The sequence below is a fragment of the Aspergillus sclerotioniger genome, assembly GCF_003184525.1.
Source record: "Aspergillus sclerotioniger CBS 115572 chromosome Unknown BO94scaffold_12, whole genome shotgun sequence".
In the NCBI taxonomy this organism is placed as follows: Eukaryota; Fungi; Ascomycota; class Eurotiomycetes; order Eurotiales; family Aspergillaceae; genus Aspergillus; species Aspergillus sclerotioniger.
In genome coordinates, this window is record NW_020291002.1 from 1 (window position 1) to 21514 (window position 21514).

General features: G+C 52.0%; 10 protein-coding genes and 1 non-coding gene across 11 annotated transcripts; 4 read left to right on the forward strand and 7 right to left on the reverse strand.

Annotated features, from left to right (window-relative positions):
* Nucleotides 1-436, forward strand: BO94DRAFT_464641 (uncharacterized protein; the record flags this gene model as incomplete). The annotated part of the gene is made up of 2 exons (XM_025608075.1): nucleotides 1-298; nucleotides 334-436. Coding segments are annotated over 2 exons (401 nt in total), but the record flags the coding sequence as incomplete, so codon positions are not given.
* Nucleotides 437-540: 104 nt separating this feature from the next.
* BO94DRAFT_623668 (NRPS-like enzyme) lies at nucleotides 541-3562 on the reverse strand (the record flags this gene model as incomplete). The annotated part of the gene is made up of 3 exons (XM_025617167.1): nucleotides 541-1489; nucleotides 1536-2748; nucleotides 2800-3562. 3 exons carry the CDS (start codon nucleotides 3560-3562, stop codon nucleotides 592-594), a joined length of 2874 nt encoding a protein of 957 aa, XP_025467923.1. The 3' UTR covers nucleotides 541-591.
* Nucleotides 3563-3628: 66 nt separating this feature from the next.
* BO94DRAFT_44160 (putative phenol 2-monooxygenase) lies at nucleotides 3629-6034 on the reverse strand. The gene is made up of 5 exons (XM_025607509.1): nucleotides 5298-6034; nucleotides 4365-5252; nucleotides 4141-4315; nucleotides 3978-4094; nucleotides 3629-3924 (listed from the first exon to the last, which is right to left on the reverse strand). The coding sequence occupies exons 1-5, from the start codon at nucleotides 5808-5810 to the stop codon at nucleotides 3815-3817; spliced, it is 1803 nt and encodes a 600-aa protein (XP_025467924.1). The 5' UTR covers nucleotides 5811-6034; the 3' UTR covers nucleotides 3629-3814.
* Nucleotides 6035-6258: 224 nt separating this feature from the next.
* Nucleotides 6259-6618, forward strand: BO94DRAFT_545675 (uncharacterized protein; the record flags this gene model as incomplete). Its single annotated transcript, XM_025613253.1, has 1 exon — nucleotides 6259-6618. One exon carries the CDS (start codon nucleotides 6259-6261, stop codon nucleotides 6616-6618), a length of 360 nt encoding a protein of 119 aa, XP_025467925.1.
* Nucleotides 6619-6704: 86 nt separating this feature from the next.
* Nucleotides 6705-8454, reverse strand: sitA (TOR signaling pathway phosphatase SitA). Its single transcript, XM_025611557.1, has 4 exons — nucleotides 8132-8454; nucleotides 7680-8067; nucleotides 7298-7629; nucleotides 6705-7250 (listed from the first exon to the last, which is right to left on the reverse strand). Exons 1-4 carry the CDS (start codon nucleotides 8283-8285, stop codon nucleotides 6961-6963), a joined length of 1164 nt encoding a protein of 387 aa, XP_025467926.1. The 5' UTR covers nucleotides 8286-8454; the 3' UTR covers nucleotides 6705-6960.
* Nucleotides 8455-8566: 112 nt separating this feature from the next.
* Nucleotides 8567-10519, forward strand: BO94DRAFT_534457 (putative nonsense-mediated mRNA decay protein Upf3). Its single transcript, XM_025611558.1, has 2 exons — nucleotides 8567-8954; nucleotides 9008-10519. Exons 1-2 carry the CDS (start codon nucleotides 8704-8706, stop codon nucleotides 10479-10481), a joined length of 1725 nt encoding a protein of 574 aa, XP_025467927.1. The 5' UTR covers nucleotides 8567-8703; the 3' UTR covers nucleotides 10482-10519.
* A 553-nt stretch (nucleotides 10520-11072) lies between these two features.
* Nucleotides 11073-12790, reverse strand: BO94DRAFT_594629 (putative tetrahydrofolylpolyglutamate synthase; the record flags this gene model as incomplete). Its single annotated transcript, XM_025616207.1, has 6 exons — nucleotides 12723-12790; nucleotides 12531-12677; nucleotides 11638-12472; nucleotides 11365-11460; nucleotides 11236-11306; nucleotides 11073-11201 (listed from the first exon to the last, which is right to left on the reverse strand). Exons 1-6 carry the CDS (start codon nucleotides 12750-12752, stop codon nucleotides 11073-11075), a joined length of 1308 nt encoding a protein of 435 aa, XP_025467928.1. The 5' UTR covers nucleotides 12753-12790.
* An 887-nt stretch (nucleotides 12791-13677) lies between these two features.
* Nucleotides 13678-16203, reverse strand: BO94DRAFT_556020 (folylpolyglutamate synthase; the record flags this gene model as incomplete). The annotated part of the gene is made up of 7 exons (XM_025613835.1): nucleotides 13678-13943; nucleotides 14011-14171; nucleotides 14240-14631; nucleotides 14685-15134; nucleotides 15189-15320; nucleotides 15893-15945; nucleotides 16182-16203. 7 exons carry the CDS (start codon nucleotides 16201-16203, stop codon nucleotides 13678-13680), a joined length of 1476 nt encoding a protein of 491 aa, XP_025467929.1.
* Nucleotides 16204-16925: 722 nt separating this feature from the next.
* Nucleotides 16926-17504, reverse strand: BO94DRAFT_545680 (uncharacterized protein; the record flags this gene model as incomplete). Its single annotated transcript, XM_025613254.1, has 1 exon — nucleotides 16926-17504. The coding sequence occupies one exon, from the start codon at nucleotides 17502-17504 to the stop codon at nucleotides 16926-16928; it is 579 nt and encodes a 192-aa protein (XP_025467930.1).
* Nucleotides 17505-19578: 2074 nt separating this feature from the next.
* BO94DRAFT_574626 (uncharacterized protein) lies at nucleotides 19579-20809 on the forward strand (the record flags this gene model as incomplete). Its single annotated transcript, XM_025615029.1, has 1 exon — nucleotides 19579-20809. The coding sequence occupies exon 1, from the start codon at nucleotides 20006-20008 to the stop codon at nucleotides 20807-20809; it is 804 nt and encodes a 267-aa protein (XP_025467931.1). The 5' UTR covers nucleotides 19579-20005.
* A 589-nt stretch (nucleotides 20810-21398) lies between these two features.
* On the reverse strand, nucleotides 21399-21470 carry BO94DRAFT_t155. Its single transcript has one exon. It is a non-coding gene; the product is annotated as a tRNA-Arg (tRNA).
* Nucleotides 21471-21514: the final 44 nt, after the last annotated feature.

Consider the following 21514-nt stretch of genomic DNA (forward strand, 5'->3'; position numbering starts at 1 on the left):
TCCACTGGGAAACCCCCGGCGGATCGACCGACCCCACCGACCCAACTCTCCTCTCCGCTCTGGTGCGCGAAGTCTTCGAAGAAACCGGACTAACAGTCACCAAGGTCGTGGATCTAGTGGCTGTGGATGAGTGGACGAGGTCTCGTGGTGAGAGGGTAGTGAGGGAGATGAAGTGGAGTTTTTTGGTGGAGGTGGATGTTTTGAATCGGGATGGGGTCGGGAGGTGGGAGGAGGGGGTGGTTTTGGCGCCGGAGGAACATTGTGCGTGGAGGTGGGTGGGGGAGGAGGAGGCTAGGGGGTTGTTGAGGGGGGTGTTGGAGGAGATGGGGATAGGGATGGGGAGGGGGAAAGGCACAGGTTAAGGTTTATTGGGGATCAGGGGAGGAATTTGCTTAGGGCGTTTGAGGTTTATAAGGGGTTGGGTGGGGGGGTGTGATGGGTGCATATAGTTATTATGATGAGATGGTGGTATGGGTATAGAGGGAGGGGATATGGGTTATACTATATAAGAAGGCATCGGATGCTATCCAAATATGAGTACTCTTCTACACAACTCAGACTATATCTAGCTAGCTAGTAGTCAGTGAGTGTCTACACACCCCTTCGCTTCATCGCGAGCTTGAAACTTCTCACAAACTCCGGCACATACACCGGGTTCAACATCGTCGCGTGGATTCCCGGACAATTGTAAAAGCCCACCTCCGTCCGCGAAAAGTTCCGCCAGGCTCCCAGCTTGTTCTCCTCCCAGTCCTGTCGGTTCAGCGCCGCGTAGCTTGGCGGATCCGCCACGAACACGTCCAGTCGCTCCACTGTTCCCTCCGGTTCGTACGACTCCCCGTGCACCCGGAAGTTCTCTCCAATGTCGGTGATTCGCTCCAGTCGCTCTGGGTTGAGGGCCAAGGCACGCACCCGTTCCTGGTCACTAATTGACAACACGTGCACGAGGGCGTCCTGGCGCGAGATCTCCTGTCCGTGGAGGTACTTCCCTGCCTCGGCCATGATCTTTTGATCGATCAATTCCAGGAAGAAGGCGATGTGGAGGAGCACGTCGATCCAGTTCTGGCCGCGCACGTACTGCCGGATGTGCGGCGGGTAGTCGATGCTGGCGAGGAATCGCACTTCCTGGCCTTGGGCTTCGAGGACCTTGCCGACTTCAAAGGCCAGCGTCGAGCCGAGGGAGTAGCCCGCTATAGCGTACGGGCCCTCCGGTTGGGTTTCGCGGATGTAGTGCACGTAAGTCTCGGCGGTTTCCTGGATGGAGTGGAAGAAACGCTCGTTGGTGTTGTAGCCGCGGGTGCGGAGCGCGTAGACGGGCCGGGTTGGGAATTGGGCCGCAAGGGCGATGAAGACAAGAATGTCCCCACTGCCAGGGTGGATGAGGAAGAGAGGAATCTTGGTGCCGTGGGGTTGGAGGGGAACGATTGGGTTATACACGGGTGGCTGGGACAGGAGCTTGTCAATGGCAGCCGAAATGGCGGTGGTAGTTGGACTGCGACAATGTTAGCGGAGTTTCATATTAGGAGAGGGTGGCTCACTCGGTCATTAGCACAGACATGGGAATCTCCACCGGGGCATCAACGGCTTCCTGGATCATGGCCTTGAGGAGAATCAGATTGAATGAGGTGATGCCCAGATCGAAGATTGACATGTCGACGTTGATATCCTCTAGTGGGATCTGGAGCAGCCCTGCCAGTGTGCTCTGCACTCTCTTCTCTGTCTCCGTCTTCGCCGGCCGCTGCGTGGATTCCCGATACCTCTGCACGGCCTCCGTGTCTTCCGCCTCCATCGAGGCATATTCGCCCTTTTCAAACGCGGTGCGCACTTTGGTACGCGAGATCTTACCCAGCGACGACTTGTCCAGCAATTCCGCCGGGAGCGGAATCAAGTGGGCGGGTTTCCGCCCCGTCAGGAGCGCGGCCGTCTTGGCGATGGCTGTGGCAGTCTCGAAACGCGTCGCAGCATCGTCGGCCGCGTATGTAGGACAGTAGGCAATTGCAATGTCTTCGCTGGCAGAGCCAGGTGCACGACAGGGGAAGGCCACTGTGTACGAGGGCACAACACCCGGGATGCGCTCTTCTTCGATCGCCGTTTCTATCTCCGTTGCGCTCCATTTGACCCCGTTGACAATAATCGTGTCTCGGGTCCGTCCAGCTAGGTTCAGGTACCCCGAGTCATCCAGCCAGGCCAGATCTCCCGTGATGAACCATCCATCAGCCGTAAAAGCGGCGGCCGTGGCCTCCGGATTGTTGAAGTATCCGGTGAATAGGGCAGGGCCCGAGAGCTGCAGCTCTCCGACCTCGCCACGCGCAGCAGGCTCATCTTTGGCGGTCAGACGCATCACTCGCATCTCAATCCCAGGGATGCACGGCCCGAGACTAGCGAATTCGAGGCCTTGTGCGAGATCGTATGACGGGGACGCCGGCGCGTGCACACACCCTGCACACGTCTCCGTCATCCCGAACCCAGGACTAATCACCTCGCGCTGAATATTGAACCGACGCAACTCACGGGTCAACCCGTCTATGGTCGCAACGACGTTGGCTTCGCCACCAGAGTTGATGCTCTTGAGGCGGGACAGATCCGCCTTGACGGCTGAGTTGTCTGTAAGAGCGTCCCGCACCTGCGTGAGGAAAAAGTTGGGCGCGAATGTATACGCAACCTGGTGCGAGTCAAGCAGCTGGATGAAACGCAACGGATCGCGCAGGAGCTCGGAAGCCGGAACGTGCACTTGATTGGCAGCCAGGCTCACTACAGCGTGTCAACAGTGTTCTTGTAACATGGGCAGCTTAGGGAACATACCTGCATGCAGATGAATCTCGCACATACTCGCAACATGGTCGAGCCCGACCCAGGTCAGAAACACATCGCCAGGTTCGGTCCCGTGATGAGCCTTTTTGCCCTGCAGCGCTGCCAGAAGCTGGCCATGGCGGAGAGGAACCGCCTTGGCGCTTCCCGTGCTTCCAGACGTCAACATGAGGACCGCCGCATCTTGTGATTTCTTTTCAATCCCAGGGAGGGTGTAGGTGGAGGCCAGGCCATTCGAGATCGCAGCCTTGCCCAGCGACTCAACCGGGTGCAGGCGAAGCTCCTCTAGCTCCAAAAATTCGGGAACAAGCCGTTCATTAGTGAGAATCACAGGCTCCTGCAGCAATGTCTGCAGATGGTGCAAGTGCTTCTTGCGCTGCACCGGATCGTGCACAAATGGAGTGGAGAGGGCTGGAAGGAGACCTGCCAGTGTTGCGGCCCAGAACCACACGAGTGTGTCACGGTTGTTCTCGAAGTGCAGCAGAATTATGGACGAGGGAGACAGGCCATCGATCCTGAGCAAGGCACGGGCTTTCTCCGCTGCATTTCTTTGAAGTTCGGCATACGAAACACGAGTAGGTTCGGCCCCAGACGAGTAGAAGGTCAGCCCGGCCGTGGACGTAGAAGCTCTGGCTAGGAGCTGAGCAAGGTTTTGAACAGTGGACTCGATGGAGGTCACCGGCACGTCCTTCGCAGCAATTGCCTTGGAAGTCGGTTCGGGGAATTGAGTATTGGCCTCAATGACGTGGGGAGCCATCTTGGAGTTTGGGTGTGCTGGAACAAAACAGGTGATATGCCGGAATTGCCAAGTGTATATTGCTGATATAGGAGTCGACGTGTTCGCAATGGTACTATAAATACTTTTCCAGCAGCAAGAGTAGTCATCCATACAACCTCATCCAACCCCGCTTGCTTGCCTTATCCTTGTTTAAACTTTGCTCACTGGTAAGCGTGGCTGGAACTTCCTCGTCATCAGGATCGCAGAACACGCGTGTCCTACGGTAACCGACTACAGCCTGCTTCCGGCCAGCGGCTCCGGCCTCTTTTGCGGGGTCATAAATCCCTCAAAGAATGGGCCGATTCGTCTATATCCATCTAGACTGAGCACAGCAGATACGTCTACGAGATTATCAGTGAATATTACATAGTAAGCGGTGGTGACGAAAACTTACATTGATCGGGACGCACGATGACAATAGAACCCTGGTCAGGACTGATGCCGAGATGCTCGTAAACGTGCCCATGGCCTCGATCGTAGCTCTCATCGTCGAAAAAGATCTTGTGAAGGTCTTCATCCTTGTTAGACCGGAAGTTCGGAGGCCGGAGGAGGCTCACCTCTGATATGATGCTTGCCCGTAATTGGACGGAAGCATTCTGGAACCTGCGCCAGCTCGACGCCATCTCGTTTGCCGTATCCAACCAGCATCGGCTCGATAACGCTGTCGGCATCGCCGCCTTTGACACGAAACATGTGGAGGGGGCTCTCGTCAGAGCCAAGATAATCCCCAAGCTATTCTCGGTCAGTACGCGTATCCGTTTGGAACACTGCATGCACATACGGCTTTCAAGGCGACCATGTTCTGCGACACGCGGAGATCCCCCACAAATGCAATAACTCTCCAGCGACCATCGGACTTGAGCGATGCAGCCAGCTGCATGGGTTTGGAGTCGCAGAATCGCACAACCTGTGCGCTAGGCAGTCTCATTCCGACTGCAACGTTCGTAGCGAGGTTCTTCGACAACCCCGTATCGGAGGTGATGAGAGATTTGTCATACTGGGCCGTCAGACCGGCAGTGTATTTCCCAGACTTGATGAAGCCCTCCTGAAAATCCTGGGGCGATGCATCTCCCTGAGAGGAGAACAACTTGGCAAAATACCGATCAAAGTTAATCAGATCGATAGCCACCTTTTGCCGTTCCAGTACATACGTCTCCAGCAATGAGGGATGGGCCAAGCCCTTTAGCACCGAAGCAAGCTTCCAACCCATGTTGTACCCATCTTGCAAGCTGACGTTCATACCTTGGCCCGCCTTCGGAGAATGCGTATGACATGCGTCTCCCGCGAGAAAAACACGATAATCCTTGTGGAAGAAATCGGCATGACGCTGACCAATCGCATATGCGGACCACCAGACGGTCTCCGCGAACTCAATCTGGTACTGACTGAGGATCTTCTTGGCGGCGCATTGCAGATCATCTAATCTGACATCCTTTGCCTTCGTACCAGTCGGGAGCTCAATGTAGAACCGGGTCAGGCTGTAGCTATCTCCTTCTCGGGGTATAATCAGCAGGTTGCCTGCCTTGGAACGGATGGTGGATTTCTTCCGAATGTCGGGGAAGTCCGTTCGTGGAACCATGTCCATGACACCCCAGACAGCATCGGTACTATCGCCAACCATGTTGTACCCTAGTGCTTTGCGCACAGTGCTATGTGCGCCATCACATGCCTAAAAATCAGTAATCAACCATTATGCTGACAAAGAAGCACATACCAAAACATACTTGGCTTCAAAGCTCTCGACTTTCCCGTCTTTTTCCGCAGTAACCTTAACCGGGTAAGCCTCCGGATCCCCCGACAGCTGACTCTCAACTTTGACATCCGTCACGGTATACCCGTAATCAATCTCTTGGTTGTTGAATTCTCGCATCAGCTCGATAAGAAGCATGTTAATTCGCGCCTGGTTCAGAATGACATGTGGCTGATGGGACAATCCGGGTTGGGTGTCTGCTGTCTTGCCTGTGCGGCATATAGCGCCCGAACCATCATCTGCCCAAAACACGACCTCCAGCACATGGTACGACTCGCGCAATAGCTCTTCGCCAACTCCGAAGCTCTCGAAAATCTCGACTGTGCGGCACTGGACGCCGTCTGCCTGACCCATTGTCATAGGACCATCCCGACGCTCCAGGATCTTGCAAGGGATGCCTTGTCGAGCAAGCCAAGTGGCGGCGCAGAGGCCCGCGGAGCCGCTGCCGCAGATCAGAACGTCGACTTTTTCTGCCATGATATCGATTGATGTTGTCTTTCTAGATGGACTTTTCTGATGGACAACTTCAAAATGGAGAATGTCTCATTAAGGAGCTTAAAGTATTCCTCGCTGATATACTTCATGCCTCCGGGATGGATTCCGAACTACCCCGGAATCCATCCCGGGTCGGCAGCTGCGCGGCATTTGCATACATGCCTCGGCCATTATCTGCACCAATATATTCAATGATCCAGTCATGGTCTTCTCTGCCATCCGGTCCGGAGACGAGGGTAATCGTTCATGATCCAGCCGGTAGTCAGGATGGGTCAACAAAGAGAGACCGGAGACTGATCAGAAGTCGCGGGGTATACACGCTAGACCCGACCGGGCAAAGTACGCGAACCGTCACGATGCAGTGAATCATCATCAGCGCAATTGTTCATGACATCGTGCCTATTACTCCCTCAATGCCATCTTAATCAATATGACTATTCTTCTATGGCGTTTGCCCGAGCACGAGCGTAACTGCATCATCCTCATCATCGCATTGCTTGCCTTGATAGCTCTTGATATCGATGCAGAAATGTCGGAAGAGGAAAGGGAAGAGGAAGAGCGCGAACGCGAACACCGCCGGCGCCAACGCGGCAAGAAGAGACGTCGCTATTCGACTCCCAGTATGGATTTCGACTCGCCCTTCGCTACAGAGCCCATAAGGCAGCCAGATTTTAAACGGTTCGGCGTAAATCTCATTTCCGTGAGTCGTGCTGACCCGTCGAAGCCTGCGTTAAGTCCCATTTCGAACCGCCACAGGCCTCCAATCAAGGTCTCGATCGAATTAGCGTGAAATAACCGTCCTCGCGCAGAATTGATTTCGCGCACCATCTCATACAACATGCCAGTTTGATAACTCAGCCGCAAGGACACGGCAGTCTTTTATGTATCATAACGATCATCTGATTCATGATAATGTAACAGTAAACTAACACTCCCGGGCCAAGTGTCCAGTATGCATAAGGATAAACTTCATTAACTGGGTCCCAAATCGTAATATATGATGCTCATAACCTGTCCTCACTCACGGTGGGCGCCTCTGTATCCATTCCCAACGCCAGCGCCGGTGCAGTAACGCCTCATGTCTTGCCCAACGCAAGTGGACGAGAAAATAAAAGTGTAGCCATGCGATATGTTACAAGAAGTACTCACTGCGGCCCGGCCGTGATGTCGGAACGTGTCGTTGATCGTCGCTGACAGCACTGAAGAGCTTGAACGTAGGTTTGAGGTCATCTCCAATCTCGCAGACGGAGGCAAGGTTGCCGCATCGGTAGCAGTAGTTGGGGGCACTCCACACCGTGACAACGTTTTGATTGGTGAAGTGATATTTGTAACCCTCGTTGACCAATTGGTGGGCTCGCGCGATAAGGGTCAGGTCATTGACGTGGCAGAACTCGTCTGCAACTTTGTCTCCAAACAACCAGCCTAGGTGTTGTTAGAAGAGAAAGCACGCACGGCGGAAGGGCACTTACCAGCTCCTCTGGGACTCACTGCCCATGTCTCCACCTCATCGGGATCGGACCAGACCAGATCACAGAATGCACCTTCATGCGGAATCTCCTGGGCTCTGGCAACCACGCGAACTTGATCCAGTGTCCTGATTTCAGGGCTCAATCCACCATGCACACACAGTACCCTGCCATCGATGATGGCGCCCAACGTCATGAAATCAAAAACTTGGCAGCAAGCCTTCCATACAGAGGCATTGCCGTATTTCTGGAAGCACTCCTCGTAGAAGCCGTAGACCTGCGTGATTTGGCGAGACTCGTGGTTTCCACGTACCAGTGTAACTCGATCGGGATATCTAGAGCACGAGATTAGACTCAGTGGATAGATGCGCATGGGCATACTCACTTCGCCTTGAGACACAAGAGCAATGTCAGAGTCTCCAAACTAAAGTATCCTCTGTCGACGTAGTCACCGAGGAAGACAAAGTTCCGGTTCAATGTCACCTCCTTCGAGCCTGAGCTGGAAGATCGGCCTCGCTGACTGCTGTTCTCATCTGCAAATTCATCCGAGTGTCCGGAATTCCTCAATTTCTTCCGTAGCTTAGGGTCGGTAATGGTGGACGGGGGTTCGATATCTTCGGAAGTTATCACAGATGGTGATGTCTTGGGCGGCTCGACCTCCGATTCATCAGGCATTCCTCCGGAGACCCGGAACAGCTCCAGCAAGTCGTAAAATTGACCGTGAATATCTCCACAGACGGTCACGGGGGTTGAAACCCGCTGAATGTTTGATTCTAGGAAATGCGCCTCGTCAGCGTCCTGCAACCCAGTCGCCACAGACTCTCGCCAGAAGCGCACCTTCCATCATAAACTCCTTCACTATCTCACAAAGCTGTTTCATATGTGACTCGGAGAGATATTTGCAGTCCTTGGCCGCCTCCAGCCATTCATCAGGGCCTGCATTGCGCTTCAACTTGGCCGGTCCCGGCTGAGGGACCTTACTATCCACCATGGTGAGGTTAGCGCAATATGGATTAATAGGAGAGGCACGGCGCGTTGAAGCCGGAAGAGACAAGCGTCACAGAAGAAGGTAACGAGTGTACCAAGGGTCCAAAGGAGAGACTCTCACGAACGCCAGAGCACACGGGTTGCTGAGCGGTATGCGCGCCGGTGGTCCTTCCCCGCAGGGGGATTGTTGGGTATGCACTTCCCGGATCCAGTCACGTGGCGCGGGCGGAACTCGATAACAGCTTCACCAGTCCCTCACCCCTCCACTTACAGGTGATCTCGGTTGCAGAAGTGATCGTTGTTTTACCGTTACTCATACTGTCGTGGATTTGTTCCAATCTTACAAACTTCCCCTTTCCCCTTTTCCCTCAGCGACTCCTCAACTCTGATCGGGGCGGAGGTCCCTCACATCGGCCACCATCATGACGCAGATCCCTGCGGGCAAGTCCACCGGAGGCGTTCTCCAGATCCCCGTGGCTGCGACTCAGAAGAATGCCTCTGCGACACCGAAGAAAGCCCCGAAGCCTGCTGCCCCTCGGTTGAAACTCATTGTCAGACGTCTCCCGCCCGGATTGACACAAGCGGAATTTGAGACAGCGCTGGGTCCGGAATGGAGGATCGGGGGTGGAAAGGTCGACTGGTTCCAATACAAGCCGGGCAAAATATCCAAAGAGTATATCAAATCGCTCCTCTTGGAGGCTCCTCACTAACAGCATACTGTGTCAGCCCAGCCAAACCTTCCCGACCCTCGCGTGCCTATATCCATGTCATGTCCAGCGATCACAGCATCCCCCTCTCGAATAAAGTCCGTCAAACACCCTTTTTGGACGCCCGCAATACCTCGAATGACCCCGTGCTTCTGGGCCCCCCGTCTTTGGAATTCGCGCCTTACGCCAAAATTGCCGGAAGTCGTTCGCGCAAAGATGCTCGTCAGGGAACCATCGACCAGGACCCCGAGTTTATCGCCTTTCTCGAGAGCCTCACCCAGCCAATCGCCAAGCCATCCGCCGTGGAATCCGCCGATAATGAGGACAAAAAGGAGACTGTGACTGTTACACCCTTGGTACAGTACATCAAGGAGAAGAAAGCCAATAAAGCCAAGGAGTCCAGCAAATCCTCCAAACACAAGTCGGACAAGGACTCAAAGGCGGAGAAATTTCAAGCGAAGAAGCTGCTACAACGGCCCGACAAGGAGGCAAATCAACCCGCCGCTACGGAGAAACCGGAAAAGAAATCCAAGTCGGACAAAGCTACCAAGGAGGCTGTGAAAGCGGCAAGCAAGCAGGCCGCCAATGTCGCTGCCAAGCAGGCCGCGAAGTCGTCACCAGCGCAGAACTCTCCGAAGGATACGCCACAGCCAGCAACAGAACGGAAACGGGAACGCGGAAGTGTTGCCGCTGCTGCCAAAATTCTCCAGCGCGACCTCGGGCTCGCTCCGTCTGGTGGTCGCCGAAAAGGTGGCCGAGCCGCTGCCACGGACGGAGATGCCTCCAAGTCCGATCAAAGCGGTACTGCAACCCCGGATACAGGCAAGAAGGAAACGCCCTCCAGACCATCTAAGGGGACATCGACGCAGAACAAAAAAGGCAACAATACCCAACAACCTAGTGAACCATCCGAAGCAAACACACCTCCAGTCAGTACTACACCTAAACCAACCAAAGCCGCAAAGGGAAAGCAGGCATCGGCAGGACCGACAGCTACCGCTACCCAAGCATTTCTCAAGCACGCAAACCCATCTCAGGGAGTCACCGAACCGCTGCTGGAAACGGCATTCTCGCCATTCGGAAAGATTCTCAAAGTGGAGATCGATAAGAAGAAAGGATTCGGTTACATTGACTTTGCGGACCCAGACGGGCTTCATAAAGCCATCGCTGCTAGCCCTGTCTCGGTCGCCCAGAGTCAGGTCGTTGTATTGGAGAGAAAGGCCAACCCCGGTGGAGAAAAGGGCCGCGGAAAAGGCCGTGGTGAAGCACAACCATCTTCCGGAGGTGGTGGCGGCGGCGGCAATAACAACCGGGGCGGCAAGTCCAACGAAGGCGGTAGTTCCGGAGGCAACTCATCTCGAGGGCCACGCGGTGGACGAGGGTCCAAGAGCAAGGGAGGCCCCAAGGGAGGCGGAGGAGGAAACAGTGGAGGAAGTGCCGGAAATGCGAGCAGCAATCCCCCAGAGAGCAAGGGAAACTCGGATAGTAAATGAGCAGTTACGACATTATGTATCCAACGATAATACCAAACAATTTCCAATCTCAGACTCCTCCCACACTATCCATCACTCATCCTAGTCCCTCTTATATTTCCTGTTCCTAATTTCACAAATCCAAACCACAAACTCGCATGCTAGCACACGTATGCCTGCATAGCCCAACAAACCACATCTACTCCGTCATCTATACATACGTAGAACCGTCGCGAATCACACTACCTCTAGAACTTATGGAAATCATCAAGTACCGTATTGTATATTTCAAACCCGGTATACTCTATATCCTACACTAGACACATACTACCGAAATCCTAACAGACGCTAGAAAATATCCACGGTGGTCTATATTACCCAATAAACGTAAGCAACAGAATCAATCCTCCATATGCAAGATACGATTGAGAAATACTAGTCAAATCTACTAACCCGTAGACAAAGAGAGATATATCCTTAGTGTCTCATAGGCATATAAGGTAGAAATAAGGTGTTCCAACAGAAAATATAACAAGTAAGTACTACACTGAATCAAACAAATCAGATGTACAATGAGAGAAACATGGTAGGAAGCCCAACCCCATGATGCACCTAAGGCTGCGGTCGCAGAATATCAAGTGCACCGCCGACCAAATGTATACTACCCGTCACGAGAATCTGCGCTCCACGTCTCTGATTACTGATTTCTTTGGCGAGTAGTATGGCCCCCTCGACTGTTGGCTCACCCAAGATGAGTGAGTGTATCAATATTCACTCGTTTCCAGCGGGAAGCATAATCAGAATATAGTTCGGAGAAAGGTACTTTGGGTATTTTGACATTTTTGTCTATTGATGGGATATTGTTTAGCATTCTATCTTTTTGGGGTGGGGAGGGAGGACGCACCAAATCTCGATGTCCCATCCAATCTCGGTTGATTCGTCGTGATGATAACACGATCTGGGATCGTTTTATGTTTGGAAAGCGCCCGGGCGAGGTCCTCTACGAAAGCGGCACCATCGCGCACCGTTGAGTAATGGCTGAATATGAGGACGCAGAATCTATTATTCTATGGGTTAGTTGACTGTTGACTTTGGGAAGTTATGTGGTGTCTTACTTTCGGGAATCCGCGATATAGTTATGTATTTGTGGCAAACCATTCCGCTGCCTGATTGAGACTCATGGTATTGTGTGCCCCGTCCAAGAACCAGGTGTTCATTTCATCTTGTATGATTTCAAATCGTCCCATCCATTGGAAATCGTCGATGCCGCGGATGATGTCGCATGTTTCTAATGTTTGGTGCGGGGCTTTCGATTTGATGAATGTTCTGGCCAGCTCCAGGGCCAAGGAGCAGTTCACGCGCTGTACTGGAACGCTGAGGTTCTTTGCATCCATGGGGAGAGACTTGTTAACAGGGACGAAGGTGACGGTGGTTCCTTTCTCGATGGAGCGCTCGTATAGGACTTCAGCGGCGGGTTCATCCTGTGGGACGGAGAAGGCAGGTATTCCGGCCTTGAAGATCCCCGCTTTATGCCAGGCAATGCTGTCGAGGTTTTGGCCTAGTTGGATGACGTGGTCGAATCCAAGGGAGGTGATTCCGGTCACGACGGGTTTTTGGACCACGTTTGTGACATCGTATTCTCCTCCTGAGTGTGTTTCAAATATCGCTGCATCCACCCCTTCTCTGATGAAAGTATGGAAGGCCAGTAGGGCCAGCAACTGGAGATACCGTGGCTGTGCAGGTGATTCTTCTTCAGTCAGGTAGGGGTCTATAAGCTTTTCATATACCTCGAAGAAGTACTGCGCGAATTGCTGTTCCGTGATTGGCTGGTCGTTGATTTGGATTCTTTCTCGGATATAGCGCAGATCGGGGGATGTGTATAGCCCGATCTTTTGGGGGAAGCCTGTCCTTGCCCCGTGTGTACGAAGGAAGGAGCGAGTGAAAGCGCAGGTACTTCCTTTGCCTTTAGTTCCTGCGATATGTACGACGTTGAGGCTGTTGACTACGCTGTCCTGTAGTGTGTGTGAGAATGATAATGATGTCTCTGGGAGTGTTCTTATGAGACCGTACAGAATGGCCTAGTATTCGCAACCAATCTCCCATGCCATAGAGACTCAGTATCCCCAAGTGAATTCCCGTGTCTCTGTTTGGAAGACGATCTGCGACTTTTGTAGGCCGGCCTTTTCGTTTCCGAGATCTCAACAGGCCCAGAGCATTCTATATGATATTAGATCGGCAACAGGTAGAGGTTGAGAAATGTACCTGATAATTGCATTCCAGCGCGACCTCCATTATGACAGTACGTGTGAGGATGCTGTCCCCGGGGAAGTCCAAAGTAGTCCCTCGACCTTATATATGTAGCTAGATCTGTTGACGGCGGTACGCTACTACTGGAGGGAGGCAATCTCTCTCTTTGTGTGCCCGTGTACCCATAGCATCTTCATTCGGACCACGGGTCGCCAGCCCATATCTTTCGGCCATCGTGTGAGCCTATTGGGCAGAAGATTATAAAGAAAGTCAAATTTGCCCAGCGCCATTCTATTAGGGGTAGCTAGCGGGCTTGCTTCTCCATGTTGACAGATTGGTTGTGGGACTCACAGGACAATTTCATATCCGCTTGTGCTCATCATCCTGCGGCCGTATGCATGGACGATATCGGATTGTTGGGATTGCCGTATTTGAGAACCCCATCTATGACGACTGACCACTCAGCCAAAGGACATGTCCCGAGCCAGATGGTCCGAATTTGGGAGCATCTGACAGTGCTCCGTCCCCGCCCTTCCCAAGGGACTACTGGGAAGGACCTCAGGGCTATATATATAGCCCACAGAGGCGAGGCGTGACTTCTGCTACCGGAAACCTCTGGCTGGCCAGAGGCCTCCTCTAGGTGGCTGGAGGTCTTCTAGAAGGGGAATATTTCCGACAATCTATTGAGGCATCAGAATTTGGTGTCATAATAAGGATGGTTATCCTGATGTTATGATGCTGGTGGGGTAAGGGGTGGCCAGGTGTTGGCAAACAAAGAAACAACTAAACAACCTTCCGGGGCCACCACAGCGAAAGGTTAATGGAGAACCAGACAGAGGACACTATGGACGCTGAACAAGTGGCTGATCATAGTAAAAGCATAAACTCCACTCTTTGTTTAATTGACTTTCTGAGAAGTTGAGTTCTCCAAAGGCGCGGTTTCATATCACGACCTGTGGCAGAGCCCATCCTACTGGGCTGTGGCCATCTGTGGGACAGCATGTTTATCTTCCAAGACCATGAGGGCACCCCCCACCAGAAGGAAACTTCCCGTGACTAGGATCTCGGTCTCTGGTGTGCCGCCCTTGATGTTCCTTACGTATTCAATGGCCTCTTCAATTGATAAGACCTTTGCTACTTCCGTAGAAGAGTCGAGTCCATGCCAGACATCCACCAGTTCCCCCTGCAAACTCAAGCTCTTGAGAGCCTGTGGGTTGACATTCCGGTTAACAAGGTCTTCGATCAGGTCATGCAGTCAGAATTTCGATGCTCATCAGCTTGGTAAAGAGTCCTACTAACTTACCGGCTTTGTGATTGTCATCTTTGTATGTAGTGTTGGTGCAGAACAACGCATACTGGAAGGTCATCTTGCAACTCTCGTATATCACCCGGTGAACGGTTCTTAGAAGCTCGGCAGCATCTCTCAGTGACTGTTGGTTGAATAAGAGGACATGCGGTGAATCCCTAAGGTTGCAAGGTTATTACTCCCAGCTTGAACGTGGGGTGGCTCTAAATTGCAGGGAAAAACTGACTTTGCATGGGATCCTCGTCCAAACCAGGAACAGGCTACTTCCAGGCTACGTTCGGTGTGGGCGCCATCCAGATGCCAATGTTGGCGGCCAGTATCCACGGTTTCGCACCTTCCTCTCCACACCACTTTTTCGAGACCCTGAACGAATTGCGTGGGAAGATTTGTCCCTTTTGTGTTGGCTTCAATCCCGAATATATTCAGCAAGGTACATGCAAGCACGATTGCGAGCGAAGCATTTGCTTTTTGGAAATCCTCGGTGGGCTTGATGTTGATATGACGAAGCGCCGAACAAATCTCCACAGTACCGAGATTGACGTTTTTCTCTTGCGCTCTTTGCTCGAGGATTTCCCTTGCGTCAGGCACCTGAGACACCGTAAAAGCCGAAGATCCAGACTTAAAAATCCTGCTTTATGCCATGCTATCTTGTCAATTGTAGCACCGAGCACTTTCACATGATCGATGTCGAGCGTAGTGATACCAGTCACTACTGGTTGTGGAATGACATTGGTCACATCAGTTTCTCCTCCGACTCCAACCTCGATGATCGCGGCATCCACGCCCTCACTTAGGAAGACATGGAACGACATCAGAGTCAAGAATCGGAAGTAGCCAGGCTTTTGGGCCGGATCAAGCTCCTCCTTGATAGCAGACGACTCTAGGGCATCCCACACTGCAAAAAAATATCTGGCGAACAGTTCCTCTGAAATTGGCTGTGAATTGATGCATATCCTCTCTCTCACCGACACCAGATGTGGTGAAGTATAAAGACCGATCTTGCGAGGGACACCAACTGTTCGCTGATATTCTAGCAGGATTGAGCTCACAAAGGCACACGTGGTACCCTTGCCTTTTGTACCGGCGACGTGGACAATATTCAAGCGATTTAGATCACTGACCTAGATGCAGTTTAGCCAAAATCCTACCCCAGATCATCGAAATTCACAACTGACATTGTAACCAAGACGGCGTAACCATTCTGGCATCTGTTCCAAGCCCGAGCATTCGGCCTTGTATCCCGTCCTTCGCCGCTCTTCCAGGACTTTGAATCCCGCTTGTGTGGAATTCAGCTTCTCAATTGCGTCCTATCGATAGTGAGCACATCTTGCTTCCAAATGCAGAACCGTGAGAGCATTCACCTGGTAGGTATGCTTTCCTGCCGAGACTGCCATGCTGAATTACTTGACGACAGAGTCTGTTTTAGTAAAAACGATTTACTTGGTCGCTAGAGGCTTCTATATAGAGATTTGACGATTTTGAACGCGATGCTACATCAAAGCCACGCTGAAAAATCCCCCTCGAATCATCTCCGTGTTCAAACTCTGGGCTGAGACCCCTAGTACGAATTGCGGGGTCGAGACTCTGGAACAATGAACGTGCTTAGGATGGATCCAATGCTCCATTACGAGCACACTATTTACAGCGAATTGGCTTTGGCTTCCTCGTGCAGCCACACAGGAATAATCCACGGATAGTATACCACCCCAGGCCCGTCGATCTCGTCTATCTGGCTCTCGGATTTGGCCTGCCAAGTTGGCAAGCAACAGCTAAGGAGAGATCTTGCGATTTGATGCTTTCCCCAGCGGACTCCTCATGGGAAAGAGCAACGTAACTGCCTCGGAGGCACCACCAAAGTGTTGTACCACGAGTACATCACCGCGTGAGACGGAAACTCTGTTTCTTTTATTGCTGAACGCCACGGATGGAACGCTGTCTGTGGGGTGTGATTTCACGGTAGGATTGTAACCTTGTCTTGTAAGGCCCATGGAAATCATATCTCCCGATATGCGACCAAGACATCGTCTAGCATTTTTCTTTCTTCCTCTACTCGTCTCCATATCACAAGGAGAAAGGTGTCTGCTTTTCAACGGAGGCAAATCCTACAGTATTGTCAGGAGTCTGGGTCAGGATCTACACAGCCAGCACAAAGTACTGGACTTTCTTACAGAACATGTAACCATAAGCCATTACTTCCCGCTACCACGGTTCGATTGCGTATCATCCATCTCGCGTTCTGTAATTTATGCGACTTGGCTTTTCCTAGTAGGAAGTATCTTCCACCTCGACTGTTCTAGATATGGGACTGGCTTCCTGGGAGGCATTTGCAAGGCCCTGTAGGAAGGCGTACCCCAATGAGACTGTCATGGCCAAAATGCTGGCCATCAGAATAATGTTCGATTCTCTCCCGTTCGAAACGGAAATTACAGGCCTGTCATCTGTCGTCTTCACGATTTCAAGAAGAATCTCACTTCATTCTTCAGCGGCTCTCCCACTATCAAGCCCACCATGTCTGAGGTTCCATATCGGGCCGACTATCAACCCAGGGCAGTATGATGAAATTTCTTCCAATGAAGTCAGTATACAAAGCAAATAGATACTTCACATTGCTTCCCCGAAAGAAAACACTAATCGATACTAAATACACAAAACACTCAATTGCTGCGAATCTCAAAGACGCGATCCAAAGGAGTGATAGCTAGCATCCCGGATGCTGCTACATGCGTCGACCATCAACTGTCAAGTAAACTCGACTCAGAACAAAGCTGCAAGATACCCGATCTTCCTCCACTATACGGCCTGCGATATAGCAGGTTTGCGTTTCCGCACTAGATCTCCCTCAGTGGAAGAATCTTGGTTGAGGAATTAGTCCCGAATACGACCATGCAGGGAGATATGGGAGAGGAACATACCTAGTTCTTCTCACTCTCGCAGATCTGGGCAAACTTGTCGACATACGCGGGCAGAGTCTTCTGCCACACGGTCGCATCGGAATCAATCGACTTGATCTTAGCGCAGTCGGCATCGGTAATGTTAACCGAGCTCTTCAACTGGCCAATGTTCTGCTTGATGATGGGCTCGGTGGCCTTGAGCACACAGAGACCATAATCAGCCAGACCCTCCAGGTCATTGCACAGCTGCTTGTTGCCCTCGGCGACGCAGTCCTTCTTGATGGCCGCTTCGACCTGGGTCTGGATCTTCTGGAACGAGGCCTGCTCGCTGGCGGAAATGTCCAGCTTCTGGTCCAGGTCCTTCATGATCTGGGGGAACACGGACTGCTGGAGGTACTGGTTGTGCTGGTTGATGGTGGCGGTGCAGTTCTTCTCGCAGACTTCCTTGTGGAAGTAGGAGAGGAGCTGGAGGGGCTTGTTGCCGAGGACCTGGGGGATCTCGAGACAGGTTTCGGGGATGTTGGGGAGGGAGAATTGCGCGTTGGCGACGGAGAGGAGGGAGGTCGTGGCGACCAGGGTGGAGGCGATGGTGAACTTCATTTTGATGATTTGGGTGGAATTGAAGGCTGGAAGCTTTCGGGAATGGAATTGAAGTGATTGATTGTGTTGGAGAGTGAGATTGTGATGCTGATGATGAGGGAGATGATTCGATGGGCATCGAGGGGATTTATATACTTGAGGACATCAACAAGACCAACACCAACACCAACACCTCGGAGCATACCATCACCCATGAACCCTGAACCCTGCACCAGAAGCACAAAGTTTGCCTTGGTTGTTTGAACCCTCGTTTCATACTGTCCTACCCCGGGATAAACAAAGGCACAGACGCCTTCCCGTTCGTTCATCGTGCCGATCATCTCCACCACCACCCAAGAATCAGTCACCTTGGGCCCTGGCGATCAACCCCAATGCTTAACTTTCTTCCGTCGGTCTACCCGCGGGCTAATTTCCCGCCAAAGGGATGAAGTCATTTGGTGTTTTGACTGAATTTCGAGGCCGTTTGGAATATTCCAGAGATCCCGTCAAATTTTATGCTGTTGCTGGTGCTGGTGCAACAGTGTGTTGTTTCATAAGGATGAGCGTGTGTCTACACCGACTATCTATTGGATATGTGTTACTGGTTAGTAAAATGCTATACTTAGGGCATACGGCACCAGAAGCCGAGTGATGCGGAAGTTCCGAGAATTAGCCTGGCCCGGGGGTAGATAATTCGCGCTCGGCTCGGCTGCAGTCAAGGGATGGCTGGGCAGGGACCATCATCCGATGGCGCATTCAGGGTCTACCCCGGTCTATACTGTCGTGTGCTAATGCCAGTCTCTACGGAGTAGTAGCATGTTTCGTATTGATGGAAGCTGGCGTATATGCAACTGTACAGGTACGAGTTATACCTCTACGACAGCATTCAAGTAGAGCAAACAGACGACGAGAGAAACAACACACCCAGGGCAACCTCCTCTTCAAAGTTCCAATAGGCTACATTCCAGAAACGCCAATACTTCCACTCGGGTAGGTACTTCCCGAGCCGTGTAGACCTATCTATCCAGCACCATGGAATCCCAAACCCAAACCAACACCCTAGTAAGACCGGCAACAAGGTCCGCGCTGTTTACCGCTCATCAATCTCAAACGGTCAAGGCTGCAGGGTCTTGAAACCTGATACACTTCATCTAGACTGAAAATTGAGCCAAATCGGGGACTCTGAAGATAGCTGAAGTTAAGTTCCTGAGATGGGCCGGAGGTCTGGATGAATTTACTTCCGTGTACTCCGTATCTTTGTATACGATGGGTTTTTTTTATCGGCATGTTGGGTTTGGAGTAAATGTGTCTGTCTCATGATGCTTGTAGAATGGAGCTTCCTGGTGAGCTGAGACGGGGCTGATTTTTGAGGTGGTGGGATTGAGGCTGTCAGGCGTGGTGTGGAGATAGAATGTGGTGTTGTTGCCTGGATGGTTTGGAATCAGGGCATAGAGATCATCATTCTCTAGCTGTGGGTATCTAACTACTCTGTACGGGGAGGTGCCGTGTTGATGCCGTAGTCCATCCTCATTTGATGTTAAACACAAGTTATGTTGGCCGACCCATCCTCAGGCACCAACAGCATAAACACGGCACAACCAGGCAAGTCTTGTCCGATGCAATGGATCAATTAGTCAAGAAAACATCATGGAATGTCACGGAAACGGCAACGGCTGAAGGTGAAGAGTTTTCACGGGCGGTGATTGGCCCGCGAGCAACAAACCCAGCAAACATCGGGAACCTCGCTTACGGCTAGCGCACCAGACTCTTCCAGCAATCCTATAAAGAGGGCATCTCCCCCCATCATTCAGAAAACTAAGCGACTCTACGTTAGTTCCCCTCCCCCCTACATTGGAGATTCTCCTCTGTCATGAAGAATGCCTACTAACAATCTTGCCTACAGTTCAAAGAATCACTTTAGAGTAGACGTCCCACCTCTGAGCTCTTCTAAAGAGCCACAGAATCTCCACCCTTGCTGATGACTTCCATGTCCTCGATGCCCTAAAGTGAAGCCGTTTTACTTCCGACTCGACCTTGCATTTGCACGCCTTGTTACGATCCCTCTGGGACTTGTTTCGGGTGTCGGTGCGCTGGTCCAGGGAGTGGTGATGATCTTTACCTTGCCATGATGTCTTGACTTCGGTCGGTCGGGCTTGGTGGGTGTCGAGGAGGTCTGAAAGGTGTCCCATCTTACACTTTATGTTGGTGTTGTTGGATTGGAGTTGCTCAATTAACTATTTAATTAATGCCATTCTCTGTCGAATACTTTTCAACTGTAGCTTTGTATTGCCATTGGACAACCTGATCGACCAATACCCTTTCACTAAACTCGGATCTCCCTGCAACACCATCGAATCTCGATAAGCACCTTATCAGCACGCAGCTTCGGCTCGCGGACTATTTACCCATTCGGCGTCCGGTCTACCGTCATGTGATACATATCTCACCTTTGTATTCCCGACAACTCCGGCACTTGATCAGACTCAGACTCTCATGGAGAGACACGATACTCCAACCTCGCCATGGCGATGGCTTCTACACAGACCGACACCGTCAATACCTTCTTGAGTCTTAAACCCTCTCCACCAAGCAACAACAACCACCACCACACCATCCCAACTAACCCACCTTCATCTTCATCCTCACAACCCAAATCCCTCCTCCTCTCCCTTCCCCCGGAACTACGCATCCAAATCTACAAACACCTCCTCATCAACCGCTTCACCCCCGACGACCCAACCCCTATCCCCCAAACCCACACCCACAACCAAAAACCCATCAACCTCGCCCTCCTCCCCATCCTCACCACCCCCCTCCCCTATTCCCTCCCATCCCCCCTCCACCACCACCACCACACCCTAGATACATCCCTCCTAACCCTCAACAAACAAATCCACACCGAATCCCTCCCCATCCTCTACGCCCACAACACATTCACCCTCACCACCCCCACCCACCTAACCACCTTCCTCGCCCTCATCGGCCCCCACAACACCACCCTCCTCCGCTCCCTCGACATCTTCGTCCCCTGGCGCCGCTCCGAAATCTGGCCCTGGGTGCTTCTCCTCACCCAATTATCCACCCACGCCACCGGCCTCCGATACCTCCGGGTCGGCTGGGACGCGAACTTCGAACACCCCGGGGGAATGAAACCGGGGGCTGAGGAGCGGGGTCTAGGCGATAATTTACTCTTTGTGCATGCGTTGGGCGGGTTTACGAGGTTGGAGAGGTTGGAGATATATGGGTTTTTTGGGAAATTGTGGCCGGGGTATCTTGAAAGGGAGTTGGGGGGGGAGGTGTGTTGGTGGGGGTGGAGGGGGGGTTAGGGTTGGGGGTGCGGAGGGGGAGGGGGATGGGGAGGAGTGGAGGAGGGGGGTGAATAGGGAGAATGAGAGGAGGGTTAGGATTTATCAGGCGGGGACGGAGGGGTTGGTTCCTTAGGTTGGGGGGGGGGATTAGTAGCTGCGTGGCGGTGGTGGTTGGATTTGGGTTGTGGGTGGTTGTGGATATGTGGTTGCGATCAGATTAAGCCAGTCCGGACATATTCTATCTGGCTGGCTGTGTCTGGTGTTGATTTGCGCGGTTCGTTATACCTACTCTACTGCCTACGGAAGAGTATCTGGCATACTTAATTCCTGATATCATATACCTCGTACCTCGAGTTATGATATGCTTACATCCTTATGTCTATACCGATGATAGTGACTTACTCATCAGACGTTGGCTCACTTCCTGTATGGTCCAGAAATAATGATACTGTGATATACTTGGTGGTTACAATTGGGGACAGAACACCAACGCATGGATCGATCTGATTCCGATAAGATAACCGATAACAGAGATGAAAAAAAAACAAAAAAAGGAAATGAATCCCGCCCGATAAGTAGGGTAGGTAGCACATCAAAACTCAAAAAATGACCTACGCAGGACTCGAACCTGCAATCTCTTGATCCGTAGTCAAGCGCCTTACCATTGGGCCAGCAGGCCAGTTGTTGAGTTACAGGCTATATATGTGCTATATTCAGTTGTGC

Bases quoted from the DNA above. Each gene is read 5' to 3' on its own strand.
- BO94DRAFT_44160 (XM_025607509.1), bottom strand. From the start codon at position 5,810: ATGGCAGAAAAAGTCGACGTTCTGATCTGCGGCAGCGGCTCCGCGGGC. The intron at 4,316-4,364 runs GTATGTGCATGC...GACCGAGAATAG, and splicing joins ACATGGTCGCCTTGAAAGCC to CTTGGGGATTATCTTGGCTC. The intron at 3,925-3,977 runs GTAAGTTTTCGT...ATAATCTCGTAG, and splicing joins CATCGTGCGTCCCGATCAAT to ACGTATCTGCTGTGCTCAGT.
- sitA (XM_025611557.1), bottom strand. From the start codon at position 8,285: ATGGTGGATAGTAAGGTCCCTCAGCCGGGACCGGCCAAGTTGAAGCGC. The intron at 8,068-8,131 runs GTGCGCTTCTGG...CGCATTTCCTAG, and splicing joins GAAGGAGTTTATGATGGAAG to AATCAAACATTCAGCGGGTT. The intron at 7,630-7,679 runs GTGAGTATGCCC...CTCGTGCTCTAG, and splicing joins CTCTTGTGTCTCAAGGCGAA to ATATCCCGATCGAGTTACAC.
- BO94DRAFT_534457 (XM_025611558.1), top strand. From the start codon at position 8,704: ATGACGCAGATCCCTGCGGGCAAGTCCACCGGAGGCGTTCTCCAGATC. The intron at 8,955-9,007 runs GTATATCAAATC...ATACTGTGTCAG, and splicing joins CCGGGCAAAATATCCAAAGA to CCCAGCCAAACCTTCCCGAC.